General features: G+C 39.9%; 1 protein-coding gene and 1 pseudogene across 2 annotated transcripts in view; both read left to right on the top strand.

The window, feature by feature from the left end:
* Positions 1–19,016, top strand: part of TRIP4 (thyroid hormone receptor interactor 4) — a 69,673-nt gene that overhangs the window by 9,556 nt on the left and 41,101 nt on the right. The window contains exons 4-8 of one of the 2 annotated variants that reach the window (XM_060005788.1): positions 3,510–3,722; positions 5,794–5,872; positions 8,520–8,649; positions 10,542–10,757; positions 14,684–14,810. In XM_060005788.1, coding sequence (XP_059861771.1) covers positions 3,510–3,722; positions 5,794–5,872; positions 8,520–8,649; positions 10,542–10,757; positions 14,684–14,810 — 765 coding nt within the window. The remainder of the gene's footprint in view (positions 1–3,509; positions 3,723–5,793; positions 5,873–8,519; positions 8,650–10,541; positions 10,758–14,683; positions 14,811–19,016) is intronic. The other variant, XM_060005789.1, reaches the window with a different exon arrangement.
* On the top strand, positions 16,027–18,210 carry LOC132419839 (eukaryotic translation initiation factor 4B pseudogene; annotated as a pseudogene).

Below are 19,016 nucleotides of genomic sequence, written 5' to 3'. Positions count from 1 at the left end.
GTAGTTGTGGCTTGCAGGCTCAGTAGTTGTGGCTCGCAGGCTCTAGAGCACAGGCTCAGTAGTTGTAGTGCACAGGCTTAGTTGCTCCGCGGCATGTGGGATCTTCCTGGACCAGGGCTCGAACCCATGCCCCCTGCATTGGCAGGTGGATTCTTAACCACTGCACCACCAGGGAAGCCCCTCCATACTGTTTTCCACAGTGATGATACCAAGTTAACACTCCCACCAGCAGTGTATGAGGGTTCCCTTTTTTCCACATTTTCACCAACATTTGTAATTTGTGGTCTTTTTCATGATAGCCATTCTGAGAGGTGTGAGGTGATATCTCATTGTGGTTTTAATTTACATTTCTCTGATAATTAACGATGTTGGGCATCCTTTCATGTAATATACCTATTTTCCATATAAGGTACAGCCTCTTGTGCTTAGGAACATTAGATAGCACTTCCTATTATGCATGGGGGCCATATTAAATGGTGAGATTACCAACAAAAAGCACAGAAATGCAAAGAAATGGCACTAAATAGACTTAGGATACTTGTTTACAGTATGAGAGCTGAAGCAAGAAGGCAGATCACTGCATTGCTCAAACTTAACTGGAAATGTGTGCATTTGGTGACTCAAATGTTTTGCCATTCTGTGTGTGTCCATGAATGCCTGTGAAAGCACCTGGAGTATTGATTTGGGGGTTACAAATAAATATTAGCAAGTAGGTGAATTTGAAGATCTGGAGCCATGAAAAATGATGGTCAAACTGTATGTCCAGTTCCATTTTTGGACATGTAAGTAAATCTTAAATCTGTCTTCAATTTTCTCAGGCAATTCATTTGGTTATTCAGAAGTTTTTATTGTGTGTCTGTTGTGTGTCAAGAACTGATTTAGGCATTTGAGATATAGCAATAAACAAGACTCATTAAGGTTTCTTGCCCTCCTAGAGTTTACATTTTAGTGGTTCAGAGGAGAGGTAGAAAAGATAGTCAAAGAAAATTTTTTAAAGTAATTATATATTGTGAAAACTAACATGAAAGAAATTAAAAGGGCAGTGTGATAGGCAGTTATTGGAAGGGTGGGAGCTAATGTAGGTAGGGTATTCAGGGAAAGCCTTTCTGAGGGAGTGAAATTACAGCTAAGACCTGAACACTGCAAAGGAACCAGTATGTAAAGAGATGGGCTGGGAACAATGCAGAAAGAGGGAATAACAAGTGCAAAGGGAAGATGGAGAAAAGTGTTCTCAGAAGTATCAAAAGCCCTGTGTGGCTGGAGCATAGTGGATAGGGGAAGAATGATGTGTAGGTGAGGCTAGAGAGCACCTGAGGGCCATATGTAAGGCTTTATAGGTCATTATAAGTAGCTTGGATTACATTTTAAGCACAATGGGAAGACAGTGAGTGGTTTTGTTTTTTGTATTTTGTTTTTTAATTATTTAACCCCTCCTCCCCACCCCCTCTGAATGGTTTTAGGCAGAGGAGTGATATGTTATGAATTTTCTGGCTTGCCCTGTTCTCCCCTTCTCTCCTCTATTACTCTGTCTTTCCTCCTTCTCAATAAATACTTGCTGCCTGTTATGGATAAAAGACCTAATCAAAGCACAGCCCTCAATCCCTCAAATGTGTTATTTTAATGTAACTGGATACTTTAAAGGGAGTGAGATAGAAGTTTCTGCTTAGAGATTTTAGTCTTCCCCTCACAAACATCCTTGAGAGCAAAGGTATAATTGACCAGTTTGAAAAATGGCTACCTGCTAGAATTAGATAACATCCTTAGCACTTGTCTTAGATTTTAACATTTACCTCCGTTGACTTATTTGATACTGTCTGTATATCTCAAGTTTTGGCTTTGGACATTAGGGCGTGTTACCTCTCTTTATAGTAACCAAAGAATTGTTACCTTCATTGTTATAACTCTCCTATCCACTAGGACTCCTGAGATTTTTCTTTGAAACTTCAGTCTCTGGAAATGATTGAGAAACTCTCAATTTAAAGGGAAAGTAGGACTACACCAGAGGAGAGGCATCTATGCACCTTAAGTGTCAAAAGCTGCTGTGGTCTGAATGTTTGTATACCACTCAGAATTCATACCTTAAAATGCTAATGCCCAGTGTGAATTAGGAAGTGGGGCCTTTGGGAGGTTCTTATGTCATGGGGGTGGAGTCCTCATGAATGGAGTTAGTGCTCTTATAGAAGAGACCTCACAGTCCCTAACCCCTTTTGCCACATACAACAAAGAAGTAATTTCTGTGACCTGGAAGAGGGCCCTTGCCCAACCATGCTTGCGCCCTGAACCTGGACTTCAGCCTCCAGAGCTATAAGAAATAAGTTTCTGTTGTTTATAAGCTACCTAGTCTGTGATATTTTGTTACAGCAGCCAGAATGGACTAAGGCAGAGGCTGATATAGTTCTGTTTTTAAAGTTTTTATTTTATAACATACATACAGAAGTGAATAAATGAATTTTCACAAACTGACCATACCTGTATAGCCAGAAATAAAACATTACCATTCCTCTAAAAAACTCCCGTGTGCCCCACAATGACAACCCTCCCAAGGGAAAACACCATTTTGACTTTGAACATCATAGATTAATTTTGCCTGCTTATGAACTTTGTATAAATGGAGTTAAATAGTATATACTCTTTTGTGTCACATGGTTTATCTCATTGCTATATAGGATTCTGTTAAGTGAATATTCAATCTACTGTTGAACATTTGGGTAGTTTTCCAATTCTAATGCTGCAGTGAATGTTCTTGTATATGTCTTTTGTTGAACATACTTACTCATTTCTTTTGAGTATATGTCCAAGAGGTGAATTGCTGGGTCACAGGATATACATATGCTCAGCTTTAGTAGATACCAGTTTACACTCCCAGGAATGGTGTGTGAGAGTTCTAATTGTTCTATATCCTTGCCAACGCTCTGTATTTTCTGTCTTTTCAATTTAGCTATTCTGGTTGGTGTGCAATGGTATTACACTGGTTTTATTTTATATTATCTTGATGACTGATGAAGTTGAGCACCTTTTCATGTATCTGTTGGCTGTTTGGATATCTTCTTTTATGAAGTTCCTGTTTAGGTCCTTTGCCCATTTTTCCACTGTGTTATCTGTCTTTTTCTTATTGAGTCAATTTTTTATAGATTTTTCTTACTTTACTGATTGTTCTTATTTCCAGATCTGTGAATATCATCTGCTTTTAGAGGCATTTTTGTATTCTATGATCTCCAATTTAGCTCTACATAAATATGTCACATAAACAGCTTTTATTGCTACATTTACCTTCCACCAGGGCTGACAGCTACTAGCAGAAAAAGCAGAGTATATTAGCTAGTTTTTCTAGGGCATAATCTTTACTTAGACCCTTGATTATAACTCATTTGTATTTCTCCTACTTCCTTCTTTCATGGTTGCTGGGTAGGGTGTAAGTTATTATTGAACAGAACTGAGGTTTTTCTCTCTTGACTGTTTTCATTGTCATTAATTATTTGATGTTATTTCTGATATCTTTGTACGATCAGGCACAAGAGAACAGCAGCTCCTTAAAGAAGAAGACGAAGTTTGTCAGTTTATATACAAAAGAGGGACAGGACAAGCTTGCAGTCCTGATCCCCGGTCGCCACACTTGTGATTGCCTGGGCCAGAAGCACAAGCTGATCAATAACTGTCTGATCTGTGGGCGTATTGTCTGTGAACAAGAGGGTTCCGGCCCCTGCTTATTCTGTGGTACTCTGGTAAATTGTTTCTTTCCTATTTTACTACTCTTCAGTTTTATACATAGGGACATTCACACCCCTAGTAATTTCTCTTTTTCTTAGTAAATTTCTTCCCTAAGGTGTCCAGTAAATTCTTTTTTTTTTTTAAATTTTATTGTTTTTATTGAAGTGTAGTTGATTTACATTGTTGTGCCACCGGTAAAATTTAGTCAAAAACCCAAGTTGAGGTCTTCCCTGGTGGCGCAGTGGTTGAGAGTCCGCCTGCTGATGCAGGGGACACGGGTTCATGCCCCAGTCTGGGAAGATCCCACATGCCGCGGAGCGGCTGGGCCCGTGAGCCACGGCCGCTGAGCCTGCGCGTCTGGAGCCTGTGCTCCGCAACGGGAGAGGCCACAGCAGTGAGAGGCCCGTGTACAAAAAAAAAAAAAAAAAACCCAAGTAGATATCCTAGAACTGAGGCCTATTTGTGAGAAGATTTTGAGAACATACCTTGTTGAGGGATCTAAGTCTTGTGTCAGATTAAGTTCAATTCAAGAAAACTTTAGGGCCTGAAATGTCAAAAATTTTTGTCAGTCTTCAGATGTGGCTCATATTCGTAGAGTTACAGAGCCACTGTGATGTAATCCTCAAGTCTATAGCTTCTTTTTCCAGAACACCTTTTTTTTTTTTTTTTTTGCCGTACACGGGCCTCTCACTGTTGTGGCCTCACCCTTTGTGGAGCACAGGCTTTGGACGCACAGGCTCAGCAGCCATGGCTCACGGGCCCAGCCGCTCCGTGGCATGTGGGATCTTCCCGGACCGGGGCACGAGCCCGTGTCCCCTGCATCAGCAGGCGGACTCTCAACCACTGCACCACCAGGGAAGCCCAACACCTCCTTTTTATAGCTCCTCATTATCTGAGTAAGTGACCTCAAAAGTGTAGTTGTAATGACTCTGTTACAAACACCCTAGTGAGTTGTCTGGAAGGCTTATTCTGCCAGTTGAGCTGACTGGCAGAAGCAATGGCATTTGGTATTGGTGAAGGTATACATTTTGTTTTGCTTTGTTTTCCCTTCTCTGGTGGGGCCTTTAATTTTTTAATGTACTCAGATGATAAGCTGATAGACAATGGATGACCTGAAAAATGTAGTATCTAACATCAAAAATGTTCATAAAACAGCAGCAAATGTCCTCCCATATGGGGCTTTTCTCTAGAGAAACACCCTGCAGCTGCTGTGTGCCACTCAGGCAACTGCTAGCAAGTACAGTGTTTTCTGTTAGCTCCCTTGGATCCTTCGGTGAATTCAAGAACCAGAGTAATGTAAAGCAGATAGGCCTTGAGGTCTTGCAGTTTCATAAACTTAATATGAAATTGTTTTTAAGTAACCCCTTCTGCTTTTAAGTAACCTCCCTTCTTACACTTCTAGTGATTTTATAATAAACAGAACTTTTTCTTTGCTTAATGTGTTTATTACTTTATAAGCAGGTAATGTTTGAAGGCAAAGAAGCAAAATACGTATAAAAGCTAGACTAGTTTTCACTGCTTCTTTTTCTGGCTCTTTTTAATAAGACACTTGTGGGACTTCCCTGGCTGTCCAGTGGCTAAGACTCCCTGCTTCCATTGCAGGGGGCATGGGTTCAATCCCTGGTCAGGGAGCTAGGATTCTGTGTGCCGCATGGCGCAGCCAAAAATAAATACATAAATAAATAAGACACTTGCTTAGCAATTCTCTTGTAAGACTTGGATTTCACGATTAGAACTGGAAAGCTATAAAAAAAAGTCTTGTATATGTTTTCAATATTCTCAGTGGTGGCAAATCTTTATCTTTTGAAAATAGGTTAGATTTTTTTTTTTTAACTGTCATTCAGGGACACTTGTAGTGATAGCAGTTTTTTGTATGGTTCATAAAAGAAGGGAGAAATGGAAAGAGACTAGGGCAAAACTCATTTGGGTATACTTTTTTTTTTGGTATACTTGTCTGGATTAAAAAACACTGACAGTCTATTTTATTGCCATATCTAATGTGTAATTTGAGGTTACTTTTTAAGTATATCAAGCAAACACTATCATTTAACTATTGGATCATGTGTCTTACTCATTACTTTATAGGTATGTACTCGTGAAGAACAGGATATTTTACAGCGTGACTCAAACAAGAGCCAGAAACTGCTGAAGAAGCTCATGTCAGGTAGGCAGCAGTCTTCTAATTGGGTCACTGTAGTTATGGATACATTTTGTTGTATCTGTGATTGTTTCTCTTACTTGTATCCTGGTATGTAAGATGCGATTTATTTACTCGTTTATTTTTTTTTAAGTTCTTATTAAAACCACCTAACATTGAGCAAAAAAACTAATAATAATACTATTGGATTATAACCCAAAGAATAAAATTAATGTCATGAAGTAACTGAATAAATGAATAAATGGGAGAGAAGGAACTGCTCTTATAGAATTCCAATTAATAAAGTGAAGGAATTATGGTAACAGAAAATTACCATGTCAACACCACAGTAGTATTGATAGTAATTGCTACAGGCAAGATCCACCAGTAGATGCTAAAATTATTGGATGAAAGTTTAAGAATTGGAGATGTGCTAGATCATGAAAGACAAGGAAAGACTGAAGAATCGTAACGGTTTGGAGGAGACTAAGGAGACACTACAACTAATTGCGTTGTAGGATCTTGAATCGGATCCCTAAACAGAAAAATAATATTAGTGGAAAAAAAGTTGAAATCCAAATAAAGTCTGTAATATAGTTAATGGTATTGTACTATTGTTAATTTCTTACTTTTGATAATTGTACTATGGTTATGTGAGATAAGATACTAACAAGGGAAGATGAATGAAAGGTATACAGGAACTCTTAATTTTTTTGCAACTCTTCAAAGTTTTTTATAGTTAAAAAAAGCATGACAAAAATAGTTAAGGACATTTTTAAAGGGAAAACAATATACTCATTACTTTCCATTTGTGCAAATATTTTGTTCCTGCTTTAATTCATAGTTATTTTTTAAATATAGATAGATTGGTTGGTATTATGAAGTAGCAATCCTAGTGTATATAGAATTTTACGTTTTTCCTTTTTTAACTGTTTTATAATTATTGTTTATGTTGCCATATATTCTTCATATTTGTAATTTTTAGTGCTTAAAAATAGTCATTAAATTTATTTATTATAATTGATTATCTATTTCCTCATTACTGGATATTTTGACTCTTTCCGAATTATAAATAATACCACAAGTGGTCAACTTTGTTAATATTATATCTTTGATTTATTTCCTTGGGATAAATTCCTAAGAATGGGATTACTGAGTCAAAGAATATTATCATTTTTGACACTTAAGATGTATTTGCCGTATTACTTTACCAAAATATTTTACTAGTCTACAACAATATTAGTATTTTACCCCAAAACCTATCACTATCGGGTTTTGACATTTCATGTTATTTTATTTTTATAGTTGTAATTTATTATTATTATTATTAATGAGGTAGAACATGTCTCCATATTTTTTCCATTTGGATTTTTCTAGGGTCGTTATTATGAGAAAAGGTAGTTCTCAGTGCTTTTCTTATATTCAGAACACAAGAATCAACCTCTTTTTTTTTAAATTTTAAAAGAAAGATTTGACAGGACTTTTTTTCTTTTTAGGACTTTAAATAGCCTAGAGTTTTAGGTGTAGGGAAAGATCGGCCTTCATTATAGCTTAGTTGTTTTCCTAACACATTTTAGATCTTGGTTCTATCATAATTTATGGCTATCTTTTCTAGGATATATAGATTTATGGTATGTTGTCACAAAGGAAGATAACACATGGGCCGAGGAATGAATGTGGGCTTTAGAGTTAGACAGACCTAACTTTATTTTATTTTATTTTAAATTTATTTATTTATTTTTGGCTGCGTTGGGTGTTTGTTGCCGCATGTGGGCTTTCTCTAGTTGCGACGAGTGGGGGCTACTCTTCGTTGCAGTGCATGGGCTTCTCATTGTGGTGGCTTCTTTTGTTGCGGAGCGTGGGCTCCAGGCGTGCGGGCTTCAGTAGTTGTGACACGTGGGCTCAGTAGTTGTGGCTCACAGGCTCTAGAGTGCAGGCATAGTAGTTGTGGAGCACGGACTTAGTTGCTCCGCAGCATGTGGGATCTTCCCGGACCAGGGCTCGAACCCGTGTCCCCTGCATTGGCAGGCGGATTCTTAACCACTGCACCACCAGGGAAGTCCAGACAGACCTAACTTTAAATTTTGTTTCTACCTTTTAATTTCTGACTTACTGAACTCAGTAAATTTACTAATGTCTCTGAATTTCAGTTTCTTTATCTGTAAAATAAACATAATATAAACTGTCTTACAGGGTTATAGTGAGAATTAAGTACTATAGTACGTATGAAGTGCCTTAGCATCTGATAAGTTCTCGTTATTCATTTCTGTCCCTCTGTGCAATTTCTTCTCTTTTTTCCTTTTATTATTTAGTTCTTAGCTTTGATATATAAAAGTATGTTCAAAGGTGATATTTAGCCCCACTCAATAAAGTTTTTCTTATAAGGCATTTTTATATTGTGTTGTTAAACAGTTTGTTACCCTTAGTGATCCACATTTCCATAAGGGAAGAAGTGGATCCTTAACATTTATTGAGAATGTATTATGTTTCAAGCGCTGCTTGATGCCTGACAAGTAAAGCCTGGCCTGTGTACCTGTTTGTTTTCCATTGAAATGAAGGCTGTCAGTCATTAGGGGCACAGCCAGATCTACTGATATTTTGTTCTTTGCTGCACAGCAATACAACTAATTGGTATGATTCACTGACACCATTTGATTTCCTTATTGAATTTCAGGGACAGAGAATTCTGGAAAAGTGGACATCTCTACCAAGGACCTTCTTCGTCATCAAGAATTGCGATTTAAATCTGGTCTGGAGAAAGCTATCAAGCATAAAGACAAACTGTTAGAGTTTGACAGAACTAGGTATGATGTGGTTAAAATAAAAAATGCTAAGAAATAGAGTAGTCCATTATTTTGGCACTTGATACCTTCTTAGGGTGGACTATGAAAGTGTTTACAACAAAAGAAGAGCCAGATGCTCTGTGGAGGAGGTCTACAGCTTGTTTTTGAATCATGTCTGAATAAGATAGGCTCCCACCGAGAGGATCCTACCCTGCAATATTTTTTGATTCTTGGCAAATGCTAGTGTACCCCATGGAAAATTGATTTGGGTTGACACAGTTCCCCACTTGTTTTACTTGAAACCATCATTTATTCAGTCAGCATATGTTAGAGTGCCTACCATGTGCAAACTGTTGGGGGGCCTCTGGATACTTCATAAGAAACTGTCTCTGGGAGAGTGTTAACACCACCTCATGGGAAGACATGATTTATCCTCCCTTTTTCCTTTGACACTAAATTTGTTTTCTGATTCAATAATGTCCCTAAACTGAGTTTTACACTCCTACACTTTTGTCATTGAGCCCACTCACCTCTCTTTAGGAGACAGATTTATGGATTTGTTAGTTCTGTTTTTAATTTTTTTCTCTTTCATTTTTTTCTTCTTCTGGAAAAAATATGTATTGAAGACCAATTAGTGGCAAAGAATGTTTAAATAGGACTTACATGCTCACTTCTCAAGTGGCCATGTGAGAATCCTTAGAAAGACCCTGCATCTCTTACTGTGGTAACTGAATATGTCTATTCCTAGCATTATAATCCTTTGGTTAGACACACCTGCTGCTTTCAAATCATTTGCTGTGAATACATGAGATATACTTTGAAAGCTCTTCGTTAATAAGCCCATCACAAGGTTTGTGACTAATATTTGCTCTTCATCCTTAAATATCACTTTTATCCTTACTCAGTGAAACTTATCATTAGAAATAGAGTACATTTTTTGATAAACAGAAACTGGAAAAGGGTCTCTCCCTATTGGCATTGTTGCCCTTATGCTGGTGAGTTTCTAAGGACGCCAATTTCATTATGTAGGTTTGTGTATAGTACCACTCTTAGTCCACTTTAAAACTTTTATAATTCCAGCTGAGTCCTGCAAGAATGAAATCTGAATCTGATTTCAGTATTTCACTATGCCTGAATATATCATACTAATTATTAATTATGCAGTTGAGACTGATTTATGATTTTGGAGTAGTCACTTAACTTCTTTGACGCCCAGGTTTATTATCTGTAGAAGGAGAGAGTTGGATCATCAAGATTCCTTCTAGTTGTTAATTTCTTTGTTGGTATGATCTTAGAAATAGGCCTGATTGTCATATCTTGGAACTTGGCCCTTGTAAATATGTTAAATGAGGGACTGGGGATAGGGTTGGGGTGGGGATGGGGGAGGTGGTGAAAACTGACATATAGTAGTAGAGTATTAAAGATATCCTAAGAATAAGCTTATAGGACTGAGAATCCAGGATGGAACTCCAGTTTCTAAGGGAAATAGCGGCAATTGGGCCTAGCAGGAATAGTCTAGGTCCCAATTGTAGAAGGACTAGGATATTGAGTAAGCTGCCAAGACATGAACTCAGATGCGGCAAAATCAGACATAAGCCCAGTTATAAGAAGGTGAGGGCTGGACTAGTAAGAAAATAGGAGGACAATAGATTTTGGTGCTGTGTCTTTTCCTCCCCAAGGGTTAGATTCGTTCTAAGAGCTGAGCTGAGTCTGCAGTGGGAATAAGGTATACGCAGAAGCTGGAAATCAGGCAGAGTTTGACCTAGTTTTGGAACGTTCTTGAGCATCTATATTTGAGATAATAACCTTCAGGACAGCAGAAGAGTGAGCTACTTGAAACAGCTTCCCAGTAATCAAGTCCCTGTTTGTCAACAGGTGACCTAACTGCCATGTGTTCTTTTTTTTTTCCTTAGCATTCGAAGGACCCATGTCATTGATGATGAGTCAGATTACTTTGCTAGTGATTCTAACCAGTGGTTGTCCAAAATTGAACGGGAAGCCCTACAGAAGCGAGAGGAGGAGCTGAGAGAATTTCGACATGCCTCTCGGCTCTCGAAGAAGATCACCATTGACTTTGCAGGCAGGAAGATCATGGAAGATGAAAATCCTCTAACTGAGTATCACAGCAAGTAAGTGGACAACACCAGAAAGGGTCTGAAAGAAGGGGGCAGTTTAACTGTAAAGGATTTGCCCCCCCCTTTAACGAGTCTGTTATTTTTGTTAATTTTTAGAGCAACATATTCATTTGGAGTAGAAACATGGAATAGTAGCTAAGAAAATTTTGGAATTGAACAGCGAGAGCCGCTTGACCTACTAGATAACTACTGTAGTTTTATAAAAAACTGTTTTTAAAACAGTGAGGTACAGTTTGGGCACAGGAATAGATGAATGAAATATAATAGAATCTGGGAAGAGACCCATGCGTCTGCATTGTGTGTGTATGGGTGTGTGTCTATAGTTGTGTAAAACTTTTCTAAACAGTAAGGGAAGGATTAAATAAATGATGGTCCATCAGCTTTGAAAAAAATCTACATTAGATCTCTACCTCAAAGCATACTGTGAGAATAAGTTTGACTAAAGAGTTAAATGCAGGGACTTCCCTGGTGGTGCAGTGGTTAAGAATCCTCCTGCCAATGCAGGGGACACAGGTTTGATCCCTGGTTCTGGAAGATCCCACATGCCGCGGAGCAGCGAAGCCCGTGCGCCACAACTACTGAACCTGCGCTCTAGAGCCCGCGAGCCACAACTACTGAGCCAGCATGCCACAACTACTGAAGCCCATGTGCCTAGAGCCTGTGCTCCATAAGAGGAGAAGCCACCACAATGAGAAATAAATAAATAAATGAATGTATGTATGTATGTATGTTACGTGCAAGGGAATTTCCTGGCAGTCTAGTGGTTAGGACTCCAAGCTTCCACTGCTGGGGCCCTGGTTTTGATCCCTGGTTGGGAAAGTAAGATCCTGCAAGCCGAGTGGTGTGGCCAAAAAAAAAAAAAAAAAGAGAAGAAAAGTAAGAGTTAAATGCAAAAGAAATAAAAGGATCAGAGAGAAATAGAATAGTAGAAATTTAGGAGAATATAGTTAATGTCCTGGTATGATAAAGTTCTTTCTAAGCAAGATACAAAACCCAGAAGTCAAAAAGACAAAGATATTTTAAATCACATAAAGAAGTACAATACTGAGAGAAAACATTTTAAACGGTTTTAACAGTTCAAAAGAGCAATATCCATAGTATATAAAGAGCTGCAAGTTAAAAAGACACATCCAGTAGAAAAATGGGCAAAGGCTAAGAACAGACAATTTACAGGTGAGGAAATACAAATAGCCAATAAACATTTGAAAAGATGCTCAGCTATTTATCAGGGAAATGCACATTTTGAAACATAATGTATCATTACATTGTCTGAAATTTATAATTTATAATATTGCATAATCTTTGAGTGTAGGAAAATGGATATGCCCTCTTACTAAGGACGGGAATATTAAAATGTTCAAGTCTCAACACCAAGAGTGAACCCAAATGGAAACTATGGATTTTGGTGATACTGATGTGTCAATATAGATTGATTAATTATAACAAATGTACCTCTCTAGTGAGGGATAGCTGATGATGGGGGAGGCTGTGCATATGTGAGGGCAGGAGGTAAATGGGAAGTCTCTGAACCTTCCATTCAGATTTTCTGTGAACCTAAAGCTGCTCTAAAAAATAAAGTTTATTGAAAAAAATTTACATCACAACCAATTTCAAGTTACCAACATGAAGTCACTGAACAGAGTTGAGAAAAGATACACATATTAGCTCTAGCACAGTACTGAAAAGAAAGCACGTGGAGATCTCACTCCACGTTTTGGAAATGGCATACATATCTCTCTGTCTCTCTGTCTCTGTCTCTGTCTCTGTCTCTCTCTCTCTCTCTCACACACACACACATACACACACACACACACACACACACAGAAAACTGGATATTGGTGAACACAGTAATGCTTTCTACGCGGTCCAGTCCTCGGTCTTTCTCTTTCATATGTGGCAAATCCATCACAGAATTTTCCTAATCAGAGGTTATTCTCTCCCTAAAACAAATTCTACCACTAACTTCAAAATAATTAATTTGTTTTTAACTATTATATATATGCTACACAGATATAAAGAAAAAATAAAATTATTTCTGGGTGATGGGTTTACGAATTTTTCATCTTCTTTCTATTAATTTGCATCTTCTAGTTTTTCTGTAATAAACATTGATTGCTTTTATAGTAAGAAAAATCATTTTTATGTGTAAGAAAAATCATTTTTATGTTCAATAAAAAATGGTACAGCCTTTTAGAAGTGAAATCGGACAGTATCTCAAAATTTAAATTGTGCATATTTTTTGACTTTTTGACACCAGGTGCCTAGATGCTAGTTTCTTCATCTCTTTCTCAACAATTAAAAAAATACATTTGCCATTCTGATACAGGAAAAATGGTATTTCATCATAATTTTTATTCACTTTTTTTTGCTTTGCTTTGCTTGTGTGCCAGTAAGTCTGAGCATTCTAAAAATATATTGATTAGCTATTTATACTATTTCTTTCATAGATTCTAGAGTTCTAGATATACTTAACCAGTGTACTAGGTCTCAAATCTATTTCCTTCCTTTAGATTCCATCATCCCCATCCTATTTTATTTATTTATTTATTTTTTTGCTGTATGTGGCCTCTCACTGTTGTGGCCTCTCCCGTGGCGGAGCACAGGCTCCGGACGCGCAGGCTCAATGGCTATGGCTCACAGGCCCAGCCACTCCGCGGCATGTGGGATCTTCCCGGACCGGGGCACGAACCCGTGTCCCCTGCATTGGCAGGCGGACTCTCAACCACTGCACCACCAGGGAAGCCCCCCATCCTATTTTAGACTTGCCTCTTACCTCAAGTTCTTGTTTTGTTTTGTTTTTTGGTTCATGCCTTTGTTTCTGCTTTTTCCTTACTTTGGATATCCGTCCTCCCATCTTTGCCTTTCAGATATCTACCTCCCCTTTGAATGTACTTGGTACAACACATGGGATGATGGGATAATAACCACCAAATGGATTGTATCTATCTTACAGTAATAATTGCATCCTTCCTGTTTTGTTTATCATCTTTATAGCTGTCTTAAACTTGCCACTTGGATTTAAAGCTTCCTGAAGGCAGGAGCCCTGTCCTCCTCTCCTTTTAAGTTGCCTTGTGTATAAGAGGTTCCTAACAAATATCTCTTTAATTGTATTCAAGGTCAGGTTCAGCCTTTCCTACTAGTAGAAGCTTTTCATTATATCGTGCTTTAGAATCATCATCCACAAACATTTGTCAAGCATCTGTCAGGGACATGGAGTACAGCAGCAAGTAATGAAGAGCTGTAGAGCAGAATAAGATATGGTTCCTGCAAGACCTATGATCTCTTACTAACCAGTAGGGTTAGTTCCATAATCTTTAAATGAAATCATCACATTCTTCTATAGGTTGAGAGCCAAATATCCATAGCAAACACCATAGACGCTGGATAACATTGGGTATATTTGATGACTGTTTAAATAGTAAGTGCTACAGGACTTCAGAGAAAGGAATAAGTACTTTTGTACTGGGCTGGTATAGGGCCTCCTTAGAAGTTTTGGGCAGTGAAGCAAGGATAGACTTCAGATCAGCGTGGAAGAGTGGAGAGGGACTGCTGAGTGGGCAGAAGAATAATTGAAGGTGTTGAGAAATAGGCTGCCATAGAATACTCTTCTATGGGTCAGACTGTTTCTAGGCACCTTTTCTAATCTTGGCATTTCTAATAATCTTGTTAAAGAGGTGAATGAGTGTCTTGTGCCCTACCTATTTTCTTAGTGTTCTGGAACTTCTACCAACTCCTACTCCTTAGGGTTCTTGGAGCGAAGAGAAGGGGAAGTTGGTAGGGGGAGCAGGGAAGGTCATCCATGGACCCCTCTTTGAGTGTCAAGTTTTATTACTGTTGAAGAGTTTTATGTGTGTGCTAAATAAAGATATTCTTAGCATAGGACATTACCAATTATTGCATCCTTTTGTTTGTTATCACAGACTAGATGAGGCAATACATGCCCTTGCCAATGGAACCTTGAACCAACCACCGACCAAATTGGATAGATCTTCTGAAGAGCCTTTAGGACTTCTGGTGAATCCCAACCTGTACCAGTCGCCTCCCCAGGTTAGTGGACCTTTGCTCTGATGATGGGAAAAGTTTGGGCCCAGATATTTCTCCTTTCAAATGTGCCTGTTTCATAGGCTGTAGATACCAGTCTGATCTCTCAGTATTCCTACCCATCTTATACTCTGACCCAATTTTTCCAGTTTTTTTGCAGCACTTGTGACAAGTTATCATTTGAGCATTTCCCAAGAGAAGGTTTTGTTAAGTACTATAGAGATTTTAAACAATAATCCCATGGTCCTCTTGTTAATGTTCTTTCTCTATCTTTTATAGAATGTGGGTAGTCCCATAGTGTGGTGTTTTAAATTAATACATTAATTCACTTACTCATTGTTGTCATTCATTTTGCCATCAGGTACCTTGAGCATCTAATATGTATAATCACAGAAGTAAGTGATCAACCAGACACTGCTTCTATCCTCAAAGAATGCATAGACTAGTAGAGGAAAAGATTACATAGGCAGCTCTAATATTAATAGAAATATAAATAAAGTACAGTGGAAACCCAAAGGAGGGAAAGACAGTTGAGAGGAATAAAAGAGGCTTTTATAGGGAAGCTGGCATTCCTTAAAAGTAGATATCCAAGAAAATGGTGTTTGGGGATGGTGGGAAAAAAAATTCCAATCAGAATTAACTATAGGAATAAGGTGTGGGATACACACACAAACACGTATATACATATATGCAGTTAAACAGTGCAAGGGAGGGTTGGGAGCACTGGCCCTCTGCCTAGTCGAAAATCTGTGTATTAATTACAGCTGGCCCTCTGTAAAGCAGTTCCACATCCACAGTAGGTTCCACATCTACAGATTCAACCAACTGCTGATCATGTAGTTCTGTAGTATTTACTATTGAAAAAAATCCACTTATAAGTGGACCCACACAGCTCAAACCCATGTTGCTCAAGGATCAACTACATAGGGAATAGTGAATTTAGACTACCAAGATAGTACTCATAAAAAGGATTATCGGGATTTCCTTGGTGGCGAAGTGGTTAAGACTCCACACTCCCAATGCAGGGGGCCCAGGTTCGATCCCTACTCAGGGAACTAGATCCCACATGGATGCTGCAACTAAGAGTGTGCATGCCACAACTAAGGAGACAACGTGCTGCAACTAAGGAGCCAGCAAGCCACAACTAAGGAGCCCTCGAGCTGCAACTAAAGAGCCAGCCTGCTGCAACTAAGTCCCGGAGCAACCAAATAAATAAATAACCTTTGCATTCTCTCTCCCTCTCCAAACATGGCAGCCTCAGCAAAAAAGAAGAATAAGAAGGGGAAGACTGTCTCTGTAACAGACTTCCTGGCTGAGGATAGAGGGACTGGTGGAGGAAGCACCTATGTCCCCAAACCAGTCAGGTGGGCTGATGGAACAGATGACCTAGAAGGAGATGTTTCAACCACTTGGCATAGTAATGATGATGATGTGTATAGGGCACCTCCAATTGACCATTCCATTCTGCCCACTGCTCCATGGGCTGCTTGGGAACCCAATATTGACCAAATCACCACCCTACACTGCTTTTCTAGGGAACCTGCCCTATGATGTGACAGAAGACTCCATTAAGGAATTCTTTAGAGGATTAAATATCAGTGCAGTGCGTTTACCACGTGAACCCAGTGATCCTGAGGGTTGAAAGGTTTTGGTTATGCTGAGTTTGAGGACCTGGATTCCTTGCTCAGTGCCCTGAGCCTCAATGAAGAGTCTCTAGGTAACAGGAGAATTGGAGTGGACGTTGTTGATCAAGCACAGGATAAAGACAGGGATGATCATTCTTTTGGCTGAGATAGAAATTGGGATTCTGACAAAACAGATACAGACTGGAGGGTCCGTCCTGCTACAGCTTTGATGACTACCCACCTAGAAGAGGTGATGATAGCTTTGGAGACAAGTATCCAGATCGTTATGATTCAGACCGATATCGTGATGGGTATCGGGACAGTTATCTTGATGGCCCACGCCGGGACATGGATTGATATGGGGGCTGAGATCGCTATGATGACCAAGGCAGCAGAGACTATGATAGAGGCTACGATTCCAGGATAGGCAGTGGCAGAAGAGCATTTGGTAGTGGGTACCGTAGGGATGACGACTACAGAGGAGGCGGGGACCGCTGTGAAGACAGATATGACAGATGAGATGACCGGTCATGGAGCTCCAGAGATGTTTACTCTCGGGATGATTATAGGTGTGATGATAGAGGTCCCCCCCAAAGACCCAAACTGAACCTAAAGCCTCATAGTACTCCTGAGGAAAATGATTCCACTGCTAGCACGTCCCAGTCCAGTCGAGCAGCCTCTATCTTTGGAGGGGCAAAGCCTGTTGACACAGCTGCTAGAGAACGAGAAGTAGAAGAGTGGCTACAGAAGGAATAGGAGAAACCGCAGCGTCAGCTGGATGAGCCAGAACTAGAACGACGGCCTCGGGAGAGACACCCAAGCTGGCGAAGTGAAGAAACTCAGGAACGGGAACGGTCGAGGATAGGAAGTGAGTCATCACAGATGGGGACCTCAGCCACATCTGGCAGAAATGCATGAAGGAGACTGAGAAGTCTCTAGAAAATGAAACACCCAATAAAGAGGAAGACTGTCAGTCTCCAACTTCTAAGCCTCCCAAATCCGAACAGCCTCTAAAGGTTATGCCAGCCCCTCCACCAAAGGAGAATGCTTGGATGAAGCAAAGTTCTAACCCTCCTGCTTGATCTCAGAGCTCAGACACAGAGCAGCAGTCCCCTACAAGTGGTGGAGGGAAAGTAGTTCCAGCTCAACCATCTGAGGAAGGACCAGTAAGGAAAGATGAAAATAAAGTAGATGGGGTGAGTGCCCCAAAAGCCCAAAGTGGAAATTCCAGCCGTGGTCCAAGAGATGGAGGGAACAAAGACCACTGGAAGGAGTCAGATAGGAAAGATGGCAAAAAGGATCAAGACTCCAGATCTGCACCTGAGCCAAAGAAAGCTGAAGAAAATCCAGCCTCTAAGTTCAGTTCTGCAAGCAAGTATGCTGCTCTTGCCATTGATGGTGAAGATGAAAATGAGGGAGAAGATTACACCGAATAGACCTCTGCATTCTGTGCTTTCTCCTAGTCTCTCACCACCCTGGAACATTCGAGAGCAAATCAAACCTCCATCCAGACAAGACAAAATAAAACTCACCGTCCCCTGGAGACCTTTCTTAACTTTTTTTTTTTTTAAAAAAAGAAACAAAATGAAATTCTTTTGCATGCTGCTGCAGCCTTTAAAGTATTGAACTAACTGGAGACTCACCAGTGTAGCCAGAGAGAGACGTACAGCCTTTAATGCTGTACGTTTAAAGTTGTGGTGCGTTTTTATGACACGTGCAGTTGCCTGTGTGATTAGTGCCTAGGGGCCTCCGTTTAGCAAAATGGCAGTGATAGTGATGCAGTGTCTTGAATCTGGTTGGGCAGCAGGCAGGTATAAGGAAGAGTGTGAGGTTTCTACCTTTAATTCTTATCATCCAATTATGGCATTCATGAATTCTCAAACATTATCTGAATAAATTCTCCGTCCTCGGCAAGGTAGGTTTAGTCTCTGATGTTGTTTTAGTCTCCAGGAGGCTGCCAGCCCCTCCTCTTATTTAATTCTGAGTTACTGGGGCCAGCCTATGGGGGAGTTCCTTCATTTGTACCCCCCAGGGGGCTAGGTGGGAGTGAGTCTACAGGCCACTGAAGAATAGGACTGTTTGGTGACCTAAATGAATGGGGAAATCATGGTTTGAAAAGAAGCTTGGGGATTAGATGAATTATTTTGCACCAGTAATAGGGAAAATGGTATGACCTCCAGTAAACACATAATTGTTTACCTCCTGGAGCAGGAAACACTTAGGGGTTGTGGGAATTCCCAGGTCTTTTTTTTTTTAAAGAAGATGTTGGGGATAGGAGTTTATTAATTAATTTATTTATTTTTGCTGTGTTGGGTCTTCGTTTCTGTGGAAGGGCTTTCTCTAGTTGTGGCAAGCGGGGGCCACTCTTCATCGCGGTGCACGGGCCTCTCACTGTCACGGCCTCTCTTGTTGCGGAGCACAGGCTCCAGACGCGCAGGCTCAGTAGTTGTGGCTCACGGGCCTAGTTGCTCCATGGCATGTGGGATCCTCCCAGACCAGGGCTCGAACCTGTGTCCCCTGCATTAGCAGGCAGATTCTCAACCACTGCGCCACCAGGGAAGCCCCTCCCAGGTCTTTTATGTGTCGT

The sequence above is a fragment of the Delphinus delphis genome, chromosome 2 (assembly GCF_949987515.2).
Source record: "Delphinus delphis chromosome 2, mDelDel1.2, whole genome shotgun sequence".
NCBI classification, from domain to species: Eukaryota; Metazoa; Chordata; class Mammalia; order Artiodactyla; family Delphinidae; genus Delphinus; species Delphinus delphis.
This window is presented reverse-complemented; position numbering and strand designations above follow the sequence as displayed.